The sequence below is a fragment of the Bipolaris oryzae genome, assembly GCF_000523455.1.
Source record: "Bipolaris oryzae ATCC 44560 unplaced genomic scaffold scaffold_48, whole genome shotgun sequence".
Classification (NCBI taxonomy): domain Eukaryota; kingdom Fungi; phylum Ascomycota; class Dothideomycetes; order Pleosporales; family Pleosporaceae; genus Bipolaris; species Bipolaris oryzae.
Window position 1 is genome coordinate 110428 of NW_006911324.1, and position 16146 is coordinate 126573.

General features: G+C 51.6%; 5 protein-coding genes across 5 annotated transcripts; 2 read left to right on the plus strand and 3 right to left on the minus strand.

The window, feature by feature from the left end:
• Window positions 1-73: 73 nt before the first annotated feature.
• On the minus strand, window positions 74-2494 carry COCMIDRAFT_92759 (uncharacterized protein; the record flags this gene model as incomplete). Its single annotated transcript, XM_007688872.1, has 2 exons — window positions 74-2326; window positions 2387-2494. The coding sequence occupies 2 exons, from the start codon at window positions 2492-2494 to the stop codon at window positions 74-76; spliced, it is 2361 nt and encodes a 786-aa protein (XP_007687062.1).
• A 775-nt stretch (window positions 2495-3269) lies between these two features.
• Window positions 3270-3877, plus strand: COCMIDRAFT_25540 (uncharacterized protein; the record flags this gene model as incomplete). The annotated part of the gene is made up of 2 exons (XM_007688837.1): window positions 3270-3798; window positions 3849-3877. 2 exons carry the CDS (start codon window positions 3270-3272, stop codon window positions 3875-3877), a joined length of 558 nt encoding a protein of 185 aa, XP_007687027.1.
• Window positions 3878-4070: 193 nt separating this feature from the next.
• COCMIDRAFT_92784 (uncharacterized protein) lies at window positions 4071-4955 on the minus strand (the record flags this gene model as incomplete). Its single annotated transcript, XM_007688873.1, has 3 exons — window positions 4071-4651; window positions 4740-4847; window positions 4904-4955. 3 exons carry the CDS (start codon window positions 4953-4955, stop codon window positions 4071-4073), a joined length of 741 nt encoding a protein of 246 aa, XP_007687063.1.
• A 1102-nt stretch (window positions 4956-6057) lies between these two features.
• COCMIDRAFT_92785 (uncharacterized protein) lies at window positions 6058-7789 on the plus strand (the record flags this gene model as incomplete). The annotated part of the gene is made up of 4 exons (XM_007688874.1): window positions 6058-6120; window positions 6176-6211; window positions 6267-6394; window positions 6448-7789. The coding sequence occupies 4 exons, from the start codon at window positions 6058-6060 to the stop codon at window positions 7787-7789; spliced, it is 1569 nt and encodes a 522-aa protein (XP_007687064.1).
• Window positions 7790-8614: 825 nt separating this feature from the next.
• Window positions 8615-15892, minus strand: COCMIDRAFT_4493 (uncharacterized protein; the record flags this gene model as incomplete). The annotated part of the gene is made up of 1 exon (XM_007688825.1): window positions 8615-15892. The coding sequence occupies one exon, from the start codon at window positions 15890-15892 to the stop codon at window positions 8615-8617; it is 7278 nt and encodes a 2425-aa protein (XP_007687015.1).
• Between the last annotated feature and the right edge of the window lie 254 nt (window positions 15893-16146).

The following is a 16146-nucleotide window of genomic DNA, read 5'->3' on the forward strand; positions in this document are numbered from 1 at the left end:
AACCATTCTCATATCAACAACTCGCTTGTATTTTCTTTTCAGTATTGGCAGCCAGCACCCTTGACACCCAAATCTAATCCCCTCTAATAATCTTTCCTATAAACTTCAGTTCCCACTCCTTTGGATCGTCACCAGCAAAACGTGCATTCGCCCGCTCATCCAGCATCAGCGTCGTAACCGAAATCCCATTGTACCATTCCCGGACCTTCTCATCGGCATCCTCATTCCACACCGTCAGCGTCCCGTCAAGATTCATCGACGTCACCTTGGGGGGAACACCGCGCATCTTGAGCAACATGTTAAGGATATCGCTAAACTTTTCGCCTTGCTGCGAGAACGTAGACGGGGACTTGTCAAGTGGCCATCGGGGATTGCGATAGGACTGGCTCAAAAGGTCTTGTGCTGGTGCGGGAGGAGACGAAGAATTGACTGTAGCAGAATCGAGAGCAGATACAAGGTCGTTATGAGGATTGGAGGTTTGCTTGCAAGAATCGTTGCTGCTTTCGCCTGTTGGAGTCGTAGACGGGACTTCCCAAGAACGGAACAGCCAGCACATTCGCTCTACACAGGCCAGGAGTATAACTGCAACAAGGAAGGTTTCAAACGGATTTGCTTGTTGACGCTGCAGTAATCTGCGTTCGAGGTCGTTCATGACAATGCGTGCAAGACATGCCGCCCGCTTCTCTGTTGCGCCCATGAGCTGCATGCTAATGAGGTTGTGAGAAGAGGCATGCTCCAGAGATGTGATGGGCATGCGAACTGCATCATCGATATCTGCAGCAGACAGCGTTGAGGGGGCCAGAGTAGGCGCAAGAGATGGATTAGAGAACAAGTGCCATTCGAAGTTGCGGGACGTGAGTATGCGGGTAAGGTTCCAAAGCTCCAGTGACTTGGATATAAGTCCATCGGAGCTCAATGATGCAATACTTTTCGCGCTGTGTACCGTTGCCTTCATGAAGTGAGAGTCCTCGGTGTCGGCAAAGTGGCCAGCCATCTTTTTCACGTAGTGATCTACTTTTCCACTAACATCGTCATCGCTATCTATCAACTCCAAATCGGGTGACGCTAGTCCTGAGAAAATAGCCGGGTCGATATCCGTGGTCTGGGTCGCCGCAGTTTGTTGACATTTCAGTGGGGTAAAAGTCGCGAAAGTCCCAGAAGCCGGGAAATGGCTGGCTTCTATCCGTCCTGGCGTCTGGTCAAGTCGTATCTGGCCTTTTGCTTGGTTGGTGGCGTGGAATGCGAGGACGCTGTGTAAGCCGGCAGTATAGAGACCAAATTCCTCTGCGATCCGTGTCCGAATACAAGGCTGCTTCCAAAGCCGTGCGCTCTCAACATTCTGGCAAGTATTGCATGGGTTTTCTCCAGAACAAGGCTTCTTGAGCATACGACACCGGATACACGCGCCTCGTTTGCGCACCTCTTGTACTTCCTTCCGCCTCGAGTCGGTGAAGCGCCCTCTGACCTTTGGCTTTGCTGGCTTTTGGTTCATACTGAAGTCCGTTGTGAAGTGCGTTTGATTACCTGCGTTCATGGCAAGCGGTCGCTGGTGGCCCATTCCTTTGTGACTGTCATTTATCTGCATGTGTTCTTTGCTATGGTCTTGCAACATTGGGTCGAGCGAATTGGGTTGTATATTCGGCCAGTGTCCACGTCCTTGCGTATGAAAGAATTTTCCGTCTGACATGTTATGTAGACCATGTCCTGAGAGATTCATATCCGAGTCCATTGACAAGCCGTTGGTCAGCGGCATCAGATCGTTTGCCGCAGATGCCGCCATGACGAGTGAGGGAACCATGTGCGACATGGATGAAGAGTTTGAAAGTGGCATGTGGCCCATGTGCGGGGAAGTTGTCGGTGAGTGATGCAGCGAATTATTGAACTGGTACATAGACGGCATAGCTGGCGGGTTTGACATGTCCATGCCATGCGAAAGACTGCCCAAATCGGAACCGTCCGGTCTATCATCTTGTATCAAGAACTCTTCCAATAGCCCTGCATGACTTGTATTATTGTGGCCGTGTTGCGGTTGTGAGGGCTGCTTCTCTGCCATTCGCTTTCCAGACAGGTCCAAGTGCTGTCGCGAGACCTCAGCTAGCGTCTCGAGAGCAGAGAGCTGTTTCGAAGGTACAAAAGGAAGGTTCATTTTCTGGCCATGCTGCATTTGGCTCGGTCCCGGTGCGTTCGTATTGGCCGTTTGCGTCATGTTGTCGGGGAGGGGCAGCTCGTGCATTTGCAGCAGTGCACGCTGCCGGTCTTGAAGAGGCAGAGCAGGACATTTCTTGACTAGGTGGTTGGTGAGGCTGTCTATGCGACCTTTAGGAAACTGCGTCGTGTGAGCTATTACTCATTTCGCCTCGAGACGTTTTGTCGCGGGGTTATGTACCTTTTCGCCGCACGATTTACACGTGTGTTGGTAGCGGTTGCTTGCATCTTCGAGCTTAGGGCCGCGCTCGAAGTATTCGAGGATCAGCTGGTTGGGTCGGCGGCCCATGATCAGCCCAGAAGTTGAACCCTTCAACCCTGCAGTGCGTTGTGGAATGTTTTTGCCGGACTTATTGCGCGGTGAGGACCTGGGCAACTTTGGCGGTGTAAATTCGGAGGTTGTGATTGGCCGACTGGTGCTTGAGAACACCTCCCCTCAGTCTTGCAATGATATTACTGCGAGGTATCTGGAAGACGATCCCACTGTTTGTTCGACAAGAATATGTTTCTAGTTACTCACCTCTCGTTTCTCATAGTACATTAGTGTGTGGTGGTGAACCAAATAGCAACTTGCCACCAGAAGTTCATTCACCGCCTCCAATTAATGAACACATTTTACGCCGATACCCCCATGTTTCCGTGGGGCGCCCAGTTCTTTTGTCTTGAAAGAAAAGAAGAAAATACACAAGTAGGTCGCACTATATGGTGACATGGTCTAAGGTAGCTTAACTATAGGTCAGCCAAATTACTATTGGCGGTGTAAGTAGTTGTGCACACACACAACGCATTAATAGAGATATTATCGTAAGTTAGTAAGATAAAAAGGTATTCATGCATGGAATGTATTTTCACCCACTGTAATCCTACGAAGGCACTTGAAGGCATCTCGAAAAGTGATGACGTCAATGTGACTTTCTCGACGACACACTCGTCATTATTAATTAGGGAGATCACTTCAGCTTTGAATTATAACACACTGCCCATAGACCCAAAACATCTTTTGTATTTCGAGTACCTATAATTTATCGCTATCATTATCTCAGAACCCCGGGGCAGCTCCCAAGATGTCATCCACAAAGTCACCAGCAGCAAACCTGAGCATAACGCCTGACCCTGCTCAAGACGGTTCAACAATTCGCAAAGCCTTCGTCCTCGAAGCCGTTGCAAATCTCTTTACAATTCCTCTAATCACGAACACGCGATTTACCCTCTCACTACTTCTCAACAATCCGTCTCGGGATATCAACCCAGCATCAGTTTTGTTCGTGCGCCTTTTCGGTGGCTTGATTGTTGGTGGACTTACATCGGCACTGTTCGCCGGCGCGACCAACACCAGAAATGGTATCGAGTCTAGGAGGCCGACTTACTTACTGTTAGGTATAGGCGAAGCATGCCTGATCCCTATTCTCATGTTGGAGTTGATACAAGGGGCACCTCATGCAGCACTGAGTAGGACGGTTGCAGGGGTGAGTATTGGATTTTTGCTGCCTCCATTGCTGTGGAGGATGTATGTACTGTTCGTCAGGCCGGATTTGCTAGGGAGATATACAGAAGAGAGAAAGGACAATCGTGGTACAGATAAGAGAGACGGATGTGAGTACACGCTACTGTATAGCAATGAAAAGTATGCTAACAAGACCTAGACGGTTCTATCAACATCCGTGACGATTGAGATGGACGGCTGTGAATAAAGGGTTCCGCTCATGATGGCGCTTGGTCTCGTTGCGGAGTTTCGGTGCATTTCGCGTGTTGATTCAAGACTTCCAAATCTAGTGCTTTTTCGTGTTGTATTTGCAAAGGCTAAATACCCATAAACGCCGCGCTGAAATCGATTGTGATGCTCGAGGTGCCAATGAAATGGCTCTTTAGTCTGCAAAACCTCCCCACTCTGCTTCCTCATCCTCTTCTTCAGGCTCGCTTGCGACTTCAGCTTCTTGCCCTCTCCAAGCTCTTAACCTTTCATCAGCGAGACACTCCTTCGCCGCATTTCTTAACGGCTTCAAGTTTCCGTTCTTCGCCATACTCTCGATTGGCTCTACCAGCGTTTCTAGCGTCTCCTTATTTTCGTCCTTTTCCCATTCATCGCCCTCAACGTTCTCAAGCTCATCAACCCAAACATCCATGACATGATATCTGAGCCCATTGGGAATCCTCATGTTCTTGCATTCCAAAGGCATCTCTTCCATGATGCTGTTCCATTGTTTCAATAAGCTCTTCTTCCACTTGTTCCGACTGAGGAATGCGAATGATGCATTGACGTATTGACGGATCAGGTAGAGGTATTTGTCGAGTCTTAGTGCTTCAATATGGCCCCACTCGCGAGACATGGTAAGGAAGAAGGCGCGGATGAATGGCAGAACTACTGGCGTACGGAGGGTAGAGACGAGAGATGCGAGGTCGCGGGAAAGGCGCTGCTGAAGGGTGGGTTTGTCTTGCATCCACAAGCCTATAAAAACTGTCTTAGCCCTGTCGCCTGGCTGATCACGGAGACATCTGAAGTCTCTCGTCCGGATGACCACTTTTATGATACGTACAGTAGAATAGCCCTTTCCATAGCTTTAGGAGATCGAGTTCCGAGATTTCAGACTGTGCGCCAAGGTATTGTTTCAAGGCGTCGAGTGCCTGGTCGCGAACTTTCTTGTCTGTCGCAAACGTCAGTCTATTGCTGACAGGATTTCAATATGTCTGATATGCATACCGCTCGAGGCAAGGTTCCTGATAAAGGGGTTGTTTTGCGCGTCCGAAGTCATGCTGTGCGAACTGAGGGTATTGCTGGTGTACTTAGGTGGAGTTCAAGATGCGCGCGGAACTTTTTTTGGGGTTGCAGAGCTAACACGGTTATCGATAAGGGTGCCACTTTAGGATTAGCGCCATACAGTACCGATAATCGAACTTTGCCTTAAAAAGAGGTAGAAAAGAGGAGCAACCATTGTTTCTAAACACGTTGAGTGCGTTTTATTATACAGCGATACAGATGAATAGCCTTCCATGTGGAAATATTAGATTGATTAAAGCAAAGCTGATGATTTCAGAAACCTAAATGTCTAATTTATCGCACAACTACCACGCAGGGATGCTAACATGCATAGACGTGGCTTGTGTTTGCCTAGTAGCCTACGGGATGTATATGCACATGCTCAAATATTCGCCGCAGATAGGCCGAAGTCTAGAGTAATGTTGCTTTACTATAAGCTGTAGCCTAAACAGGACTAGGGCAACACTGGGGTGAGAACGGTAGCGAATGACGCATTGCTTGAAGGAGACGCACTGGCAAAGGCAGTGAAGGGACCGCGCAAGCAAAGCTTAGTGCAGATGTGTCTGTTACAACATAGTGGAGGAATTAAAATAGATAAAGCGTTCTATTTCACGATGATAAGAATAGAGCATAAACTAAATAACTATAGTATATATAGGAAGCTTAAAGCGGCATAGTATTAGGTTTTAAACAAAGCCACTTACTTATTATGTAATAATTAGAGTGAATTCTTATATCTAGAAGAATGCACCAGCTGACTAAGCGACTAGCGCGGAGATAAGACCCACAGAACACGCTAAAGCGCTAATAAACACGCGACACTTCTGCCTACCGCACTTTAGTGAATTCTAACCTCTACCTACTACACTTTCAACCCTTTAAAAAAATTAAGTTTAATATTTACCACGGCTAGAGTAGAAAGAGGAAGTCTTGCCAAGCTTTTCTATCACCTGTAAGTTTGCTTACTCTCTAGCTATTACCTTGCGGTGCCCCTAAACATGACCATGCGGCGTAATCATACCTACTCGCCATATCTATGCTAGAAACAACCCCTGCGTATCTAGAGAGGTCTAACGCGATGTAGTTTCACTACTGGAATGCCGCCCATGGTCGTTATACCATCAAATGGCTATACGAGGCGGCGCGTCCTCGTCGATCACGTAAGCACACCAACACCAGTTTCCTGACACATACTAATAAGTCTATTATTACTAGGTTCACTCGATAGTCTCAAATCGCGTGCAAAGGGATGTAAGTGTTTTGTCCTAGATGGTTTATGCGCAACTGGCTGACAGGGTACATCTAGGACGAACAATACCTAGTCCGGTGGAACACCGATGATGCATCAGATCAAGCACCGCTGAGCTGGCATTCGATCAAAGAACTCTTACGATGTCTCGAACATGTGCAAGATTATCTCGAAGTGAGAGAGAAGTATGCAGTACAGCCTAGTTATGTGAAAAAACGTCTCTAATGTCACCCCTCAGGTCTATGGAATCACTTGAACAAGTGCAACCTACAGTAAAGAAGCGTAAAACACCAGACAGTGGCCTGGAGGATGAACGCCGATCTTCGCCGTTTGATCCTTACCTTTACCAAGCACACCATGGATCCCAGACGCCGTCTTTCTCTCCGTCTCCGACAGCAACACCTCCACCTCCACATTCATCTCCACCTGATGTTTACAACGGGGTGATAGATACCGACGAGCATGGCTATATCTTCTGTCGTCCGTCTACAGGGACAGATGTACTACACCTTGACATCCACAGCGTCCCAACATCAGAAATGAAGCAAACCGCACAAAGATCTAGTGTCGACAAAGCACTAGCATACATCCGCAACGAGTATGTCCAACGACTCTCTAAGGTAACCGGCAAAGACAGCAAACCCATAAAACTAGTCAACCTCATAGATTCCTCCACCCCCTCCCTCCGCTTCCGTTACGTCTCAGACTACATCCTTCGCCCAGGCGTTATCCGCGCACCCCCCGAGACGCAAACAGGCTGCCAGTCCTGCTCCCCGCACATGGGCCGCGACATAGGTTGTGAATACACACAGAAATGTGATTGCCTCGAGTACGCTGCGGTCAACGAATCGAAGCTGTCCCAGACCCAAATGACCGAGTACCAACATGCCCTCGCCAACGGCCTCTCAACAATGGGACTTCCCAAAAAATTCCCATACTACGCCGCGGGCACCAAACGCGAGCGTACAGGCTGCCTCGTCCCCTTCTACCTCGACTCACGCAACCCTGTCTACGAATGCAACGACAAGTGCGCCTGTGGTCGCTACTGCCGCAACAAAAACGTGCAGTTTGGTCGGCAAGTTGAAGTCGAAATCTTCCGTGCGGCAGACGGTCGCGGATGGGGTCTGCGTTGCACCGAGGACTTGCATAAGGGCCAGTTCATCGATACGTATCGCGGTGAAATCATCACCGACGCTGAAGCTACGCGTCGCGAAAACTCGTCATCCAAAGCAAAAGCATCCTACCTTTACTCCTTAGACAAGTTCAAGGAATCAGAGGGCCTAGAGGACAAAGACTTATATGTTGTCGACGGAGAGTTCATGGGGGGTCCGACAAAATTCATCAATCATTCTTGCGACCCGAACTGTCGCCAGTATACGGTTAGTTATAATCGGCACGATGTTAGGATTTACGACATTGCATTCTTTGCGTGCAGGTTTATTCCGAGGGGAGAGGAGCTTACGTTTGACTATCTAGATAAGGATGAGGGGGATGAGATGGATGAGATGGATGAGCCGGGCGACGACGCGATTCCGTGTCTTTGTGGGACGGAGAAGTGTAGGAAGTGGTTGTGGACGTGAGGGTATGACATGTTCGGGGTTCGGGGTTCATTTGTGCAGGACTTGTGGATTAGGTCAGGCGCGGATGTTGGAGGAGAAGGAGGAGGAGGGAAGGAATGCGGCATGATGAAATTTGGGGCATGCTTGTAAGAAAATCAAAAGGGATAATTTCACTTCATACATGTACTTTCAAGGATCATTCTTTTCTAAAAATGTTTCATTATCAAAGCGAAAGGTTCTCATGAGATTTCCGCATAGTCTATGTCCACCACCATATCAGTCTGGATCATAAACCCTCTTGAAGTCTTTCAACAGGCCCCAAGTCTCACACCACCTTCACAGATTCAAGCATTTAGTATGTAATAAAGAAAGATTGGGTGTTCAATTTCTGACGCCTACTCCCTAAGTAAATCTAGTGAGACCGTGATCGGTCCATTCTGCACCGTTACCATGATCCCTAGACTCCTCCTACAGAAACATAGGAAACTAAGAAAGTAGAAGAATGGGGCGTGCTTACAATTTGCTATTACAAGAAAAACAAAGGGTTGGAGGGAAATGAAGGAAATCTGGGGCAGTCTTGAGGGGTATATCTCTCTCTCTAATATCCAGCCTTTCGATAAAAAAAGAAGATGGTGTGATCATAGGAAAATCGCATAAAAGCAAGCATTAGGTACATGAGATAGATGGCAGCAGTCTTTCTTCCTGCGCACACGCACAAGGAAAATTGAGAACCAAAAGTATACGTAAAGAAAGGATTGGACGCTCTTACGAGCTAAAACAGGGGAAAGGAAATTTGACAAAGGAAATGATAAGGTTTGCTCAGTTTGAATCAGGTTGGGGACAGGCTCATTGCCTGAGTTCCCTTCCAAAGTTGAGCGCCAAAGGCGTGAGTTCACCTTCTTCAATGGCGCTTTCGTCTTCGTAGAAGCCACTCTCGCTCCATGGCTCCATGTCCGCGTCTTGGTCATAAGCCTGCTTCCTCATTAGAGGTGGTGTGCGGGGCTGCTTTCCAAGAACAGGGAAACCAACTTCAGTCGACGCGTGCGAGCTCATCGAGTTCGAGCGGGCGTCTTGTGGGCGCTGAGAAGCGGAAGGAACTTCGAGGTTACGGCGCATGTTGGAGGTTGGCGGCGTCATGAGGCCGGAGAGAAAGGACTGTGCGGAGTGAGATTGGGGCCGCGATGGTGTTTGGGTGCGTTGTGCGGTGGTAGACTTTCCCGCAAGGGCGGAGGTAGCCTCTCCACGGCCTTTGCGCCAGTTGCCAATGGCAGCAGCAAGCTGGACTGCCTTGGGTGAGGCAAAGTTGGACAACGTGCTGAGCGTGGGGAAGGACTGCTGTCCACCAGAAATGAGGCGCTCCTTCTCTGACTGCTCCATCTGCAAGTTTGTGCGGATGCGAATTGCGGCGTCACGAACAGTCTCACGATCGAAAGTTGGCTGAGCCAAAGCGGTGATCAGGTCGTTCAGATCATCCACACGTACACCGAGGAGCTCACGTAGCCAGTTGATCTCGGTCTCGCGCTCCTTGAGCTTGGCTGGTGCCTCAGTATCAACCTCTTCGAGTTGCTGCTCAAGCGACTCGATACGTCCCTCACGCTCTTGCAATTGCTCTTGTAGAACAGCAATGGATTCGCGCAGTGCTTGGGTGGAAATCTTGTCAGAGCTGCTTAGACCAAAGGAAGAAGAGGTTGGTGACTTGGAAGCAGCGGCAACCGCAGCATTGGCAGCTTCCTTTGCAACCTGTAGCTTCTCTTCCAACAGGGAGATCTTGTCCTTGAAGTGGTCGAGCTTGGAGTCAGCCAAAGCAAGCTTGTCATTGTGGAAGGCCTCAGCGCGATCCTTGTCTTCACGTGCAAACTCGAGAGCACGAGCATGCTCGTGCTTGACGTGCGCAAGTTGACGCTCAAACGCACGCTGCTGTTCTTGCATGCTGAGTTTCTGCTTCTCGATCGCTTCTTGAACCGCTTGCTTCTTGGCATCAGAGGCTGCCTCCAAGTCAAGCTCGTGCTTCTCCTTGGCAGTATCTGCGTCCATGCGAACTTGGTCCAGCTCGGCACGGACACGGTTGATTTCGCTCTCGAGCTCGTGGCGAACAATGTTGACCTGGTTGTTGGCGGCATCGATATCGGCCTCCATGAGCACACGGGTGCGGCGGATCTCAACGTGAGCAGCGTCCCTCGCTTCACGCATGTCGCGCTCGTAGCGCTCAGCGTTCCTCTGGTGCTCCACAGTCTCCTTCCTCAGCTGTTGGATAGTCTCCTCTAGCCTGGAGTTGTGCTTCTGGGTTTGTTCGAGGTGGAACCTGAGCTTCATACCCTCACGCTCCTGAGTCTCAAGGCGCTCGAGCTCTCTCTCAAGACGCTCGCGTGTGCGACCTTCAGCCTCAATACGTGCGCTAAGGACCTCGTACTTGCTTGCAGATGCCTCCTCGTTCTTCTGCCATTGAGCGCGTTCAGCTGCAACCTGCTGGGAGGCAGCAACCATATCTTGCTGGAGTTTCTCAAACTTGACACGCATAGACTCACGGACACGAGTAGCCTCTTCGGCCTGGAAACGTGACTCGCCGATGGCCTTGCGGAGCTGCTCTGCTTCCTCGTGGGCTACCTGGAGGTCGCCACGCCACTTATTGGCAGAGAGGCGGTGCTCTTCCAGTGTAAATGTCAGTGCCTCGTTCTCAGCGGTAACAGAATCCAGCTTCTTCTTAAGGTCCTCTTCAGAGCTTTCCAAAGCAATATTTGTAAGCTTGAGCCGCTCATTCTCGCCGTCAAGTGTGGAAATCCTGTCACGGAATACATCTTCGTTACTCTTGAGAGTATCGAAACTACGGCGAAGATCATCACGTTCCTCTGTCAGAGAACGAATCTTCCTCTCATCGTCACGAGCGGCTTGCTGGAGAAGGGTAAGCTCTTCCTCAGTAACCTTGAGAAGGCGAGCAGAGTCGACTTCACGGGCCTCAAGAGCCTTGCGCGCTTCGGCCTCGGTATCAAAGCGAAGAGTAGCCTCCTTGAGCATGTCCTCGAGGTCGGCGATGCGTGCATCCCTCTCTTGGATAGCTTTGGACTCCTCGAGCTTCGCAGTCTCCATGTTCTGACGCTTGAAAGCATCGTCGATGAGCTCACGAACGTCTTCAGCTTGCAGGTGATGACTGGTGGTCTGCGCAATAGAAGCCTTGAGGCTACCAATAATCTGGTACATCTCAGACATTTCAAGCGATGGCTGGGGAATATTGACAGGTGCCTCTAGAGTGGCGGCAGGCTTCTGAGATGCCAATGCTTCGGTTACGATGGAGCGGATCAAGTCCGGCTGGACAGAATCCGCAGTGTGTGCCGGCGGAGGCGGGGTGTGAGAAGACGCAATCGCTTCTGCGACAATGGCCTTGAGGTCATCTGGCCAGATTTGCTCAGGAACTGGTGCCGGCAATGGCTGAGGAGCGTGAGTCTCGAACGCCTCCATAACAATCGACCTGATGTCGTCAGGCCTCACAGGCTGAGGAGCATGAGACGCGAGCATGTCGGCAAGAATGGATCGGACGTCTTCGGCCTTGAGAGTCTCGGTGGGATACTCTGGTGCTGCCTTGCTCGAAGCGATGGCATCCTGAACAATAGCGCGAATCTGGTCAACAGAAATAGGTTCGACGTGTTGCACAGGTGGCTGGTGTTGTGTGATGACATCGGTGACAATGTCCCTGATTTTCTCAGGGATGATTGGTTCCGCTACTGGTACCGGCACCGGCAACGATGTGATCTGTGATTGGTGCACCTCAAGTGCGTCCATGACGATCGACCTGATCTTCTCCAGCTTCTTGTCTTTGCCTCGAGATCTGTTGCGGTAGTCTGCCTCAGTACCAATCTCATCGTCTTCATCATCTGCATCGCTGTCCAGACGTTCGCTGGTAGACATGCTGCGACGCCCACGTCGCGTGCGTTGTGTCATGGCTACAAGTGCTTGCTGGATGCCTTGCAAGTTTTGCTGCAGCGGGCTAAGACGGTCTTGCAGGAGACGACCCATAAGCTCATCAACGTGTTTGTCGAAGAAGCCACTGCGCGTCTGGACCTTGTTCTCGTCCTCGCTCAACAGGCCATCATCATCCCAGTCGCTGAGATGTCCGTCATCAACGTTGTTCACCTCACGCACAGGAGACTGGTACGAAAGCGCAGCCCTCTCACTGTCAAACGGATCCAGCGTTGATGCTGCGGGACCGGGAATGAATCCCCGGCGGGGGCTGGGGCTAGGTGCGTCACTACGCAGCTTGAAGTTTGGCTGCAGGTCGTGGCGCTCAAACACGTGTGGCGTCCTCTGGGGAGAGGAGTGATCCCAAGATGTCTCATCACGCTCGACGCCAAAGTCCGAGCCCTCTCCGTCCATATGCTTCATGACTGCATCAATGTCGTTAAACGAAGCCTCGCCGATATTATCGAAATCAACGCTCTCGTTCTCACGGTAACGGGTCTGTCTGCCAGACTCCATGGCCGTCTTGAATGAACCGTCATCGCTGGGTCGGTAAGTAGTTGCTGGGCTCCTGCTAGTAATCCTTGCAGGCGATAGCCGAGCCTTCGCAGGTTCCTCGGCTTGAGAAGGCTTTGTAACGTGGAAACCAAAATCGTAGCCAGCGTTGCTGAACTGGGGCTTGAACTCGAACGGTTTGGCATTGGCGGAGAGAGTGCTCTTGTGGCTATGTTTCTTGGTCGTTGGTTCGGGTTCCTCAGTGGTGGGAGTGGGTATGTCACTAGCATGTGTCTCCTCGTCTGCGCCTTGCTCACTTCCAGGAGCAGGGGAAATGGGCTCAAATGGCCTTGTATCCTGCTGTTGGGGCTGCGGTGACGGAGTCTTTGACTTGATCTTAGCCTGCTTGCTGTCGGGCGAGCGGTTCTCCTTGTCTTCAGCAGGGCTCTCGCGTGTAACCTTGGCATCCACAGTGATAGCATTCGGCTCCTTGACTTCCGCCAAAGGCTGCGAGGCGAGGATTGGCTGAAGAGCAAACTTGGGCACGTCGTCACCGTCAGCGCGATCACGACGCACACGTTTCTCGCGACCATCAGCTTGCATGGGCCGGCCAGCTTCATCCATACGGTCTTCCTGCTCTTTGGGCGTTGGCTGACGCGTGTTATCCGGCCTGACAATAGGAACAGCCTTGGAGCGGGTAGCTGGCTTGATGATATCATTAGCAGAGATGTTGACATCTCCAAAGATCTTGGAGGAGAAGCTCGTTGGTGCAGGAGCGGTCTTGTTGGGATCAAATGTCGACCCTCCAGGACTGAATACAGGCGCATCGGGCTTGAATGATGGCGGACTTGAGAAGTCGAAGCCATTTGAAGTAGGCTTGAACGCAGGGGCGTCTGGCTTGAACGTGGGTGCCTCTGGCTTGAACGCGGGCACAGAGGCATTGAAGTTGGCCATTCCGTCCATGCTCGTCTTGTTTGTCTGATGGACACTTTGCTCCGCAGGTGGCTTGACGGCAGGTGCGAAGCTGAAGCCGGACGAGAAAGATCCAGGGCTGAAGGACGCTGCCGGGTTGAACTTGAACTCCTTGGCTTCGACATTGAGCTTCGAAATGGAAGAGCGCGAGGTATGCTTGCTGTGCGTGGAGGATGCAGGCTTGTTGAAGGCGAACTTGTTGTCTTTCCAAGAATTGCTGACTTGCGAGGGCGCCTTGGAATGCTGCACAGAGCCCTGGTCGGCGCTGCGGACCTCTCCATCTTCCAAACTGGGATTGGTGTTTTCTGAAAGGTTCGTACGCGCGCCGTCGCTGTCGGAAGCAGGTGTCTGTTGTGCTGGGAACGAAAAGGAGACGGGGTTTTGCGATTGTGCGAGCGAGTGAGTCCTGCTGTGTGGCTGAGGCTGGTGCAAGATTGGTCGAGATTCCTCCCACTTGGGTTTGGCCACAGCATTGGAATGCTTCAATGGGACATTAGTCTCTGGCTCCGTACTAAAGTCTCCACCTTCGGCAAACTGCTTATCAATGGCCTCTTCCAAGTGATACTCTTCGTTAGCTGCCTCGCGTTCCAGGTTCTCGCTAATGTTGTGACGATGGCCCCGGGGAGTGGGTACAGCAATCTCAGTCTTGGTTTGAGTGGCGTGCTTCATGGGCGGTACTTCGTCTTCCTCATCCTCGTCCTCAGGTACTTCAGCAAGCGTGGATGCGGGTCGCATACTAAGGACTTGTTGCTGCTGCTGCTGCTGTTGTTGTTGAAGAAGCTGGGCCTGAAGTTGCTGCTGCTGCATTTGCATCTGTAGCTGGAAATCGTGTCTCTGCGTTGGTGTGATAGGCATCTGCTGGCCCATACCAAATGGCGAGCGGGGCGAGATGAGCTCAGCCAGATCTGGACGGTTCATTGCAAGAGCAGGAGATGCGGTGCGACCATCCTGAGCATTGAAGTAACCACTTGGTGACCATGTACCCGAAGGTGAATAACCATGTTGAGCGAAGTTGGCAGGCGACCCAAAAGTGGAATGACGATGCATATGCATGTTTGCACGAGGGTTTCCAAAAGCCGCAGGAGAAGCAATCGACTGCCGTGACATGTGTCCAGGAGACGGGACGTATGGGAACCCAATTGATGCGATGCTGCCAGGCCTAGCCATGCGGGCGCTACCAGCAGATGAGGTAGGCAGAGGTGGAGAGAAGACCGTTCCTGGATGTTGTTGCGAGGATGTCTGGCGTGAAAGAGGAAGAGCTATGTCTTCCTCGCCGCCCATGCTGACACCGAGTGCTGCAAGCTTTGCCTCGAGCAAAGAGTTCTGGTAGTCTTTCCATTCCGATTCCTTAGATACGCGTACTTTGAATTTCGAACCCGAATTGGCACGCTCTGCTTGTACATCAGCTTCTATTGGCCAGATGGCTCTGTTATGTGTCTCCTGGCCGCCGGTGCTGAAGCCCCGGATATCGTAGCCTTGCTGCTCGAGTTGCCTAAGCTTCGCGTTGACGGTTTCTTCACTCATTGGCTTAGGAGGATAGCCTGGGTTGCCTCTAGGAATATCGCGCGGTATAGAGATGATGCAACCCTTTCCTTTCACAATCACCTTCTTACGCATTCTCGGATGCGCAGGCGCAGTATTTGGGGGAGCAAGGAATGAGCTTGCCTGGGTGCTGGAGGTTGGCCTGCTTGTCGACGATTCCTGGTCTGGCAGCTTTGCGGTATCACCATTGCCCATCTTGGCAGGGGTCTCATTCGCTGGCTGGGTTGCTTTTGAAGGTGTTGGAATCGGCGTCTTCTCGCCCGATACGCTGTGTCCATTTGTCTGGGAGCCTGAAGTTTGCCTTTGGGAACCCGCGGGCTCAGGTTCCGCGTATTTGGAGGCCATCATCTTGCCCAGTGCTTCCTTCTGGTCCTTGCTAAAGTGGCGCCAGAAGTCCTGCTGGTTCAGTGTCTTGTTTTTGTTTCTGGCTTGGTGGCCTCGCTTCGGTGGGGGGACGAATGGTATGTCCTGATCGCCCGCTGATCCTTCGGTATCACTGTCGTTGCTCCGCCAGTCGTTTGTCTCGCGATTCCAACGCTCCTCGAGAAACCGTTGAACCCACTCTTCCGATGTAGGGTTCGAATCAGATGGTCGAGGAGTGCTGCCAGATTCCCGTTCTTCTCTTGTCAGAGGGTCGAGGCTGGGCAGGCGAGATCGAATTAGATGCTCGAGCGTAAAGCGGTTCGGCGATACGTTGCGGTCCAAAGAGGGGATGAGATGCTCGAGGTTGAACCTGTTGGGCGAGTCGGCCTCGAGATCTAGTCGCGACGGGAGCAGATGGTCAAGGCCAAACTGGAGACCAGAGGGTTCCTCGTCAAAGTCGTCGCTGCCAAAATTAGCCGAGACTTGACGGCCAAGGTCGAAGGTTGGCGGAGGGTGTCGGTACGGACTGCCCCAGCTTGCCGTGTAGTACGAAGTGTCGGTTCGCTCGCGCCTCGCAGCGGTGGATGGTGTGCGGGGGGGATTGCCTAGTACGGAGAAGGAGGGAAGGAGAGGCAGCTCTGGGCTCGAATGCCCTAGCGTGCGAGACGGGGATGGGGCAGTCCAAGTCGGCGAGACTGGTTCACGATCGTCGGACGGAGTCGAGGGCTCGCCTAGGTAGTGGGGAGCTGTTGGGGGAGAGGAGGGCGGCGGCAGCGAAGGGGAGGGCGTCCGTCTAGCTTGCATTCAAGGATCTCTCACTCCAAGGCGTTCCCGCAACTCGAGCGAGCTGCCACTGCTGCTATTTTTTTGGGTTTGATTTTCTTCGTCTTTTCTCCCCGAAAGCCAAACGCGTTGAAACAATGGGCCCAAGTGCTCTATGGGGCGGTAGTCGATTGCTCGGGGCAGAGGAACGCGTACCGGAGAGAGTCTCGAGCGCAGGAGGGGCGAAGGCGGAGTGGAGGCAGTATGATTAGGTATATGGAACAAGGAAAGGGAGA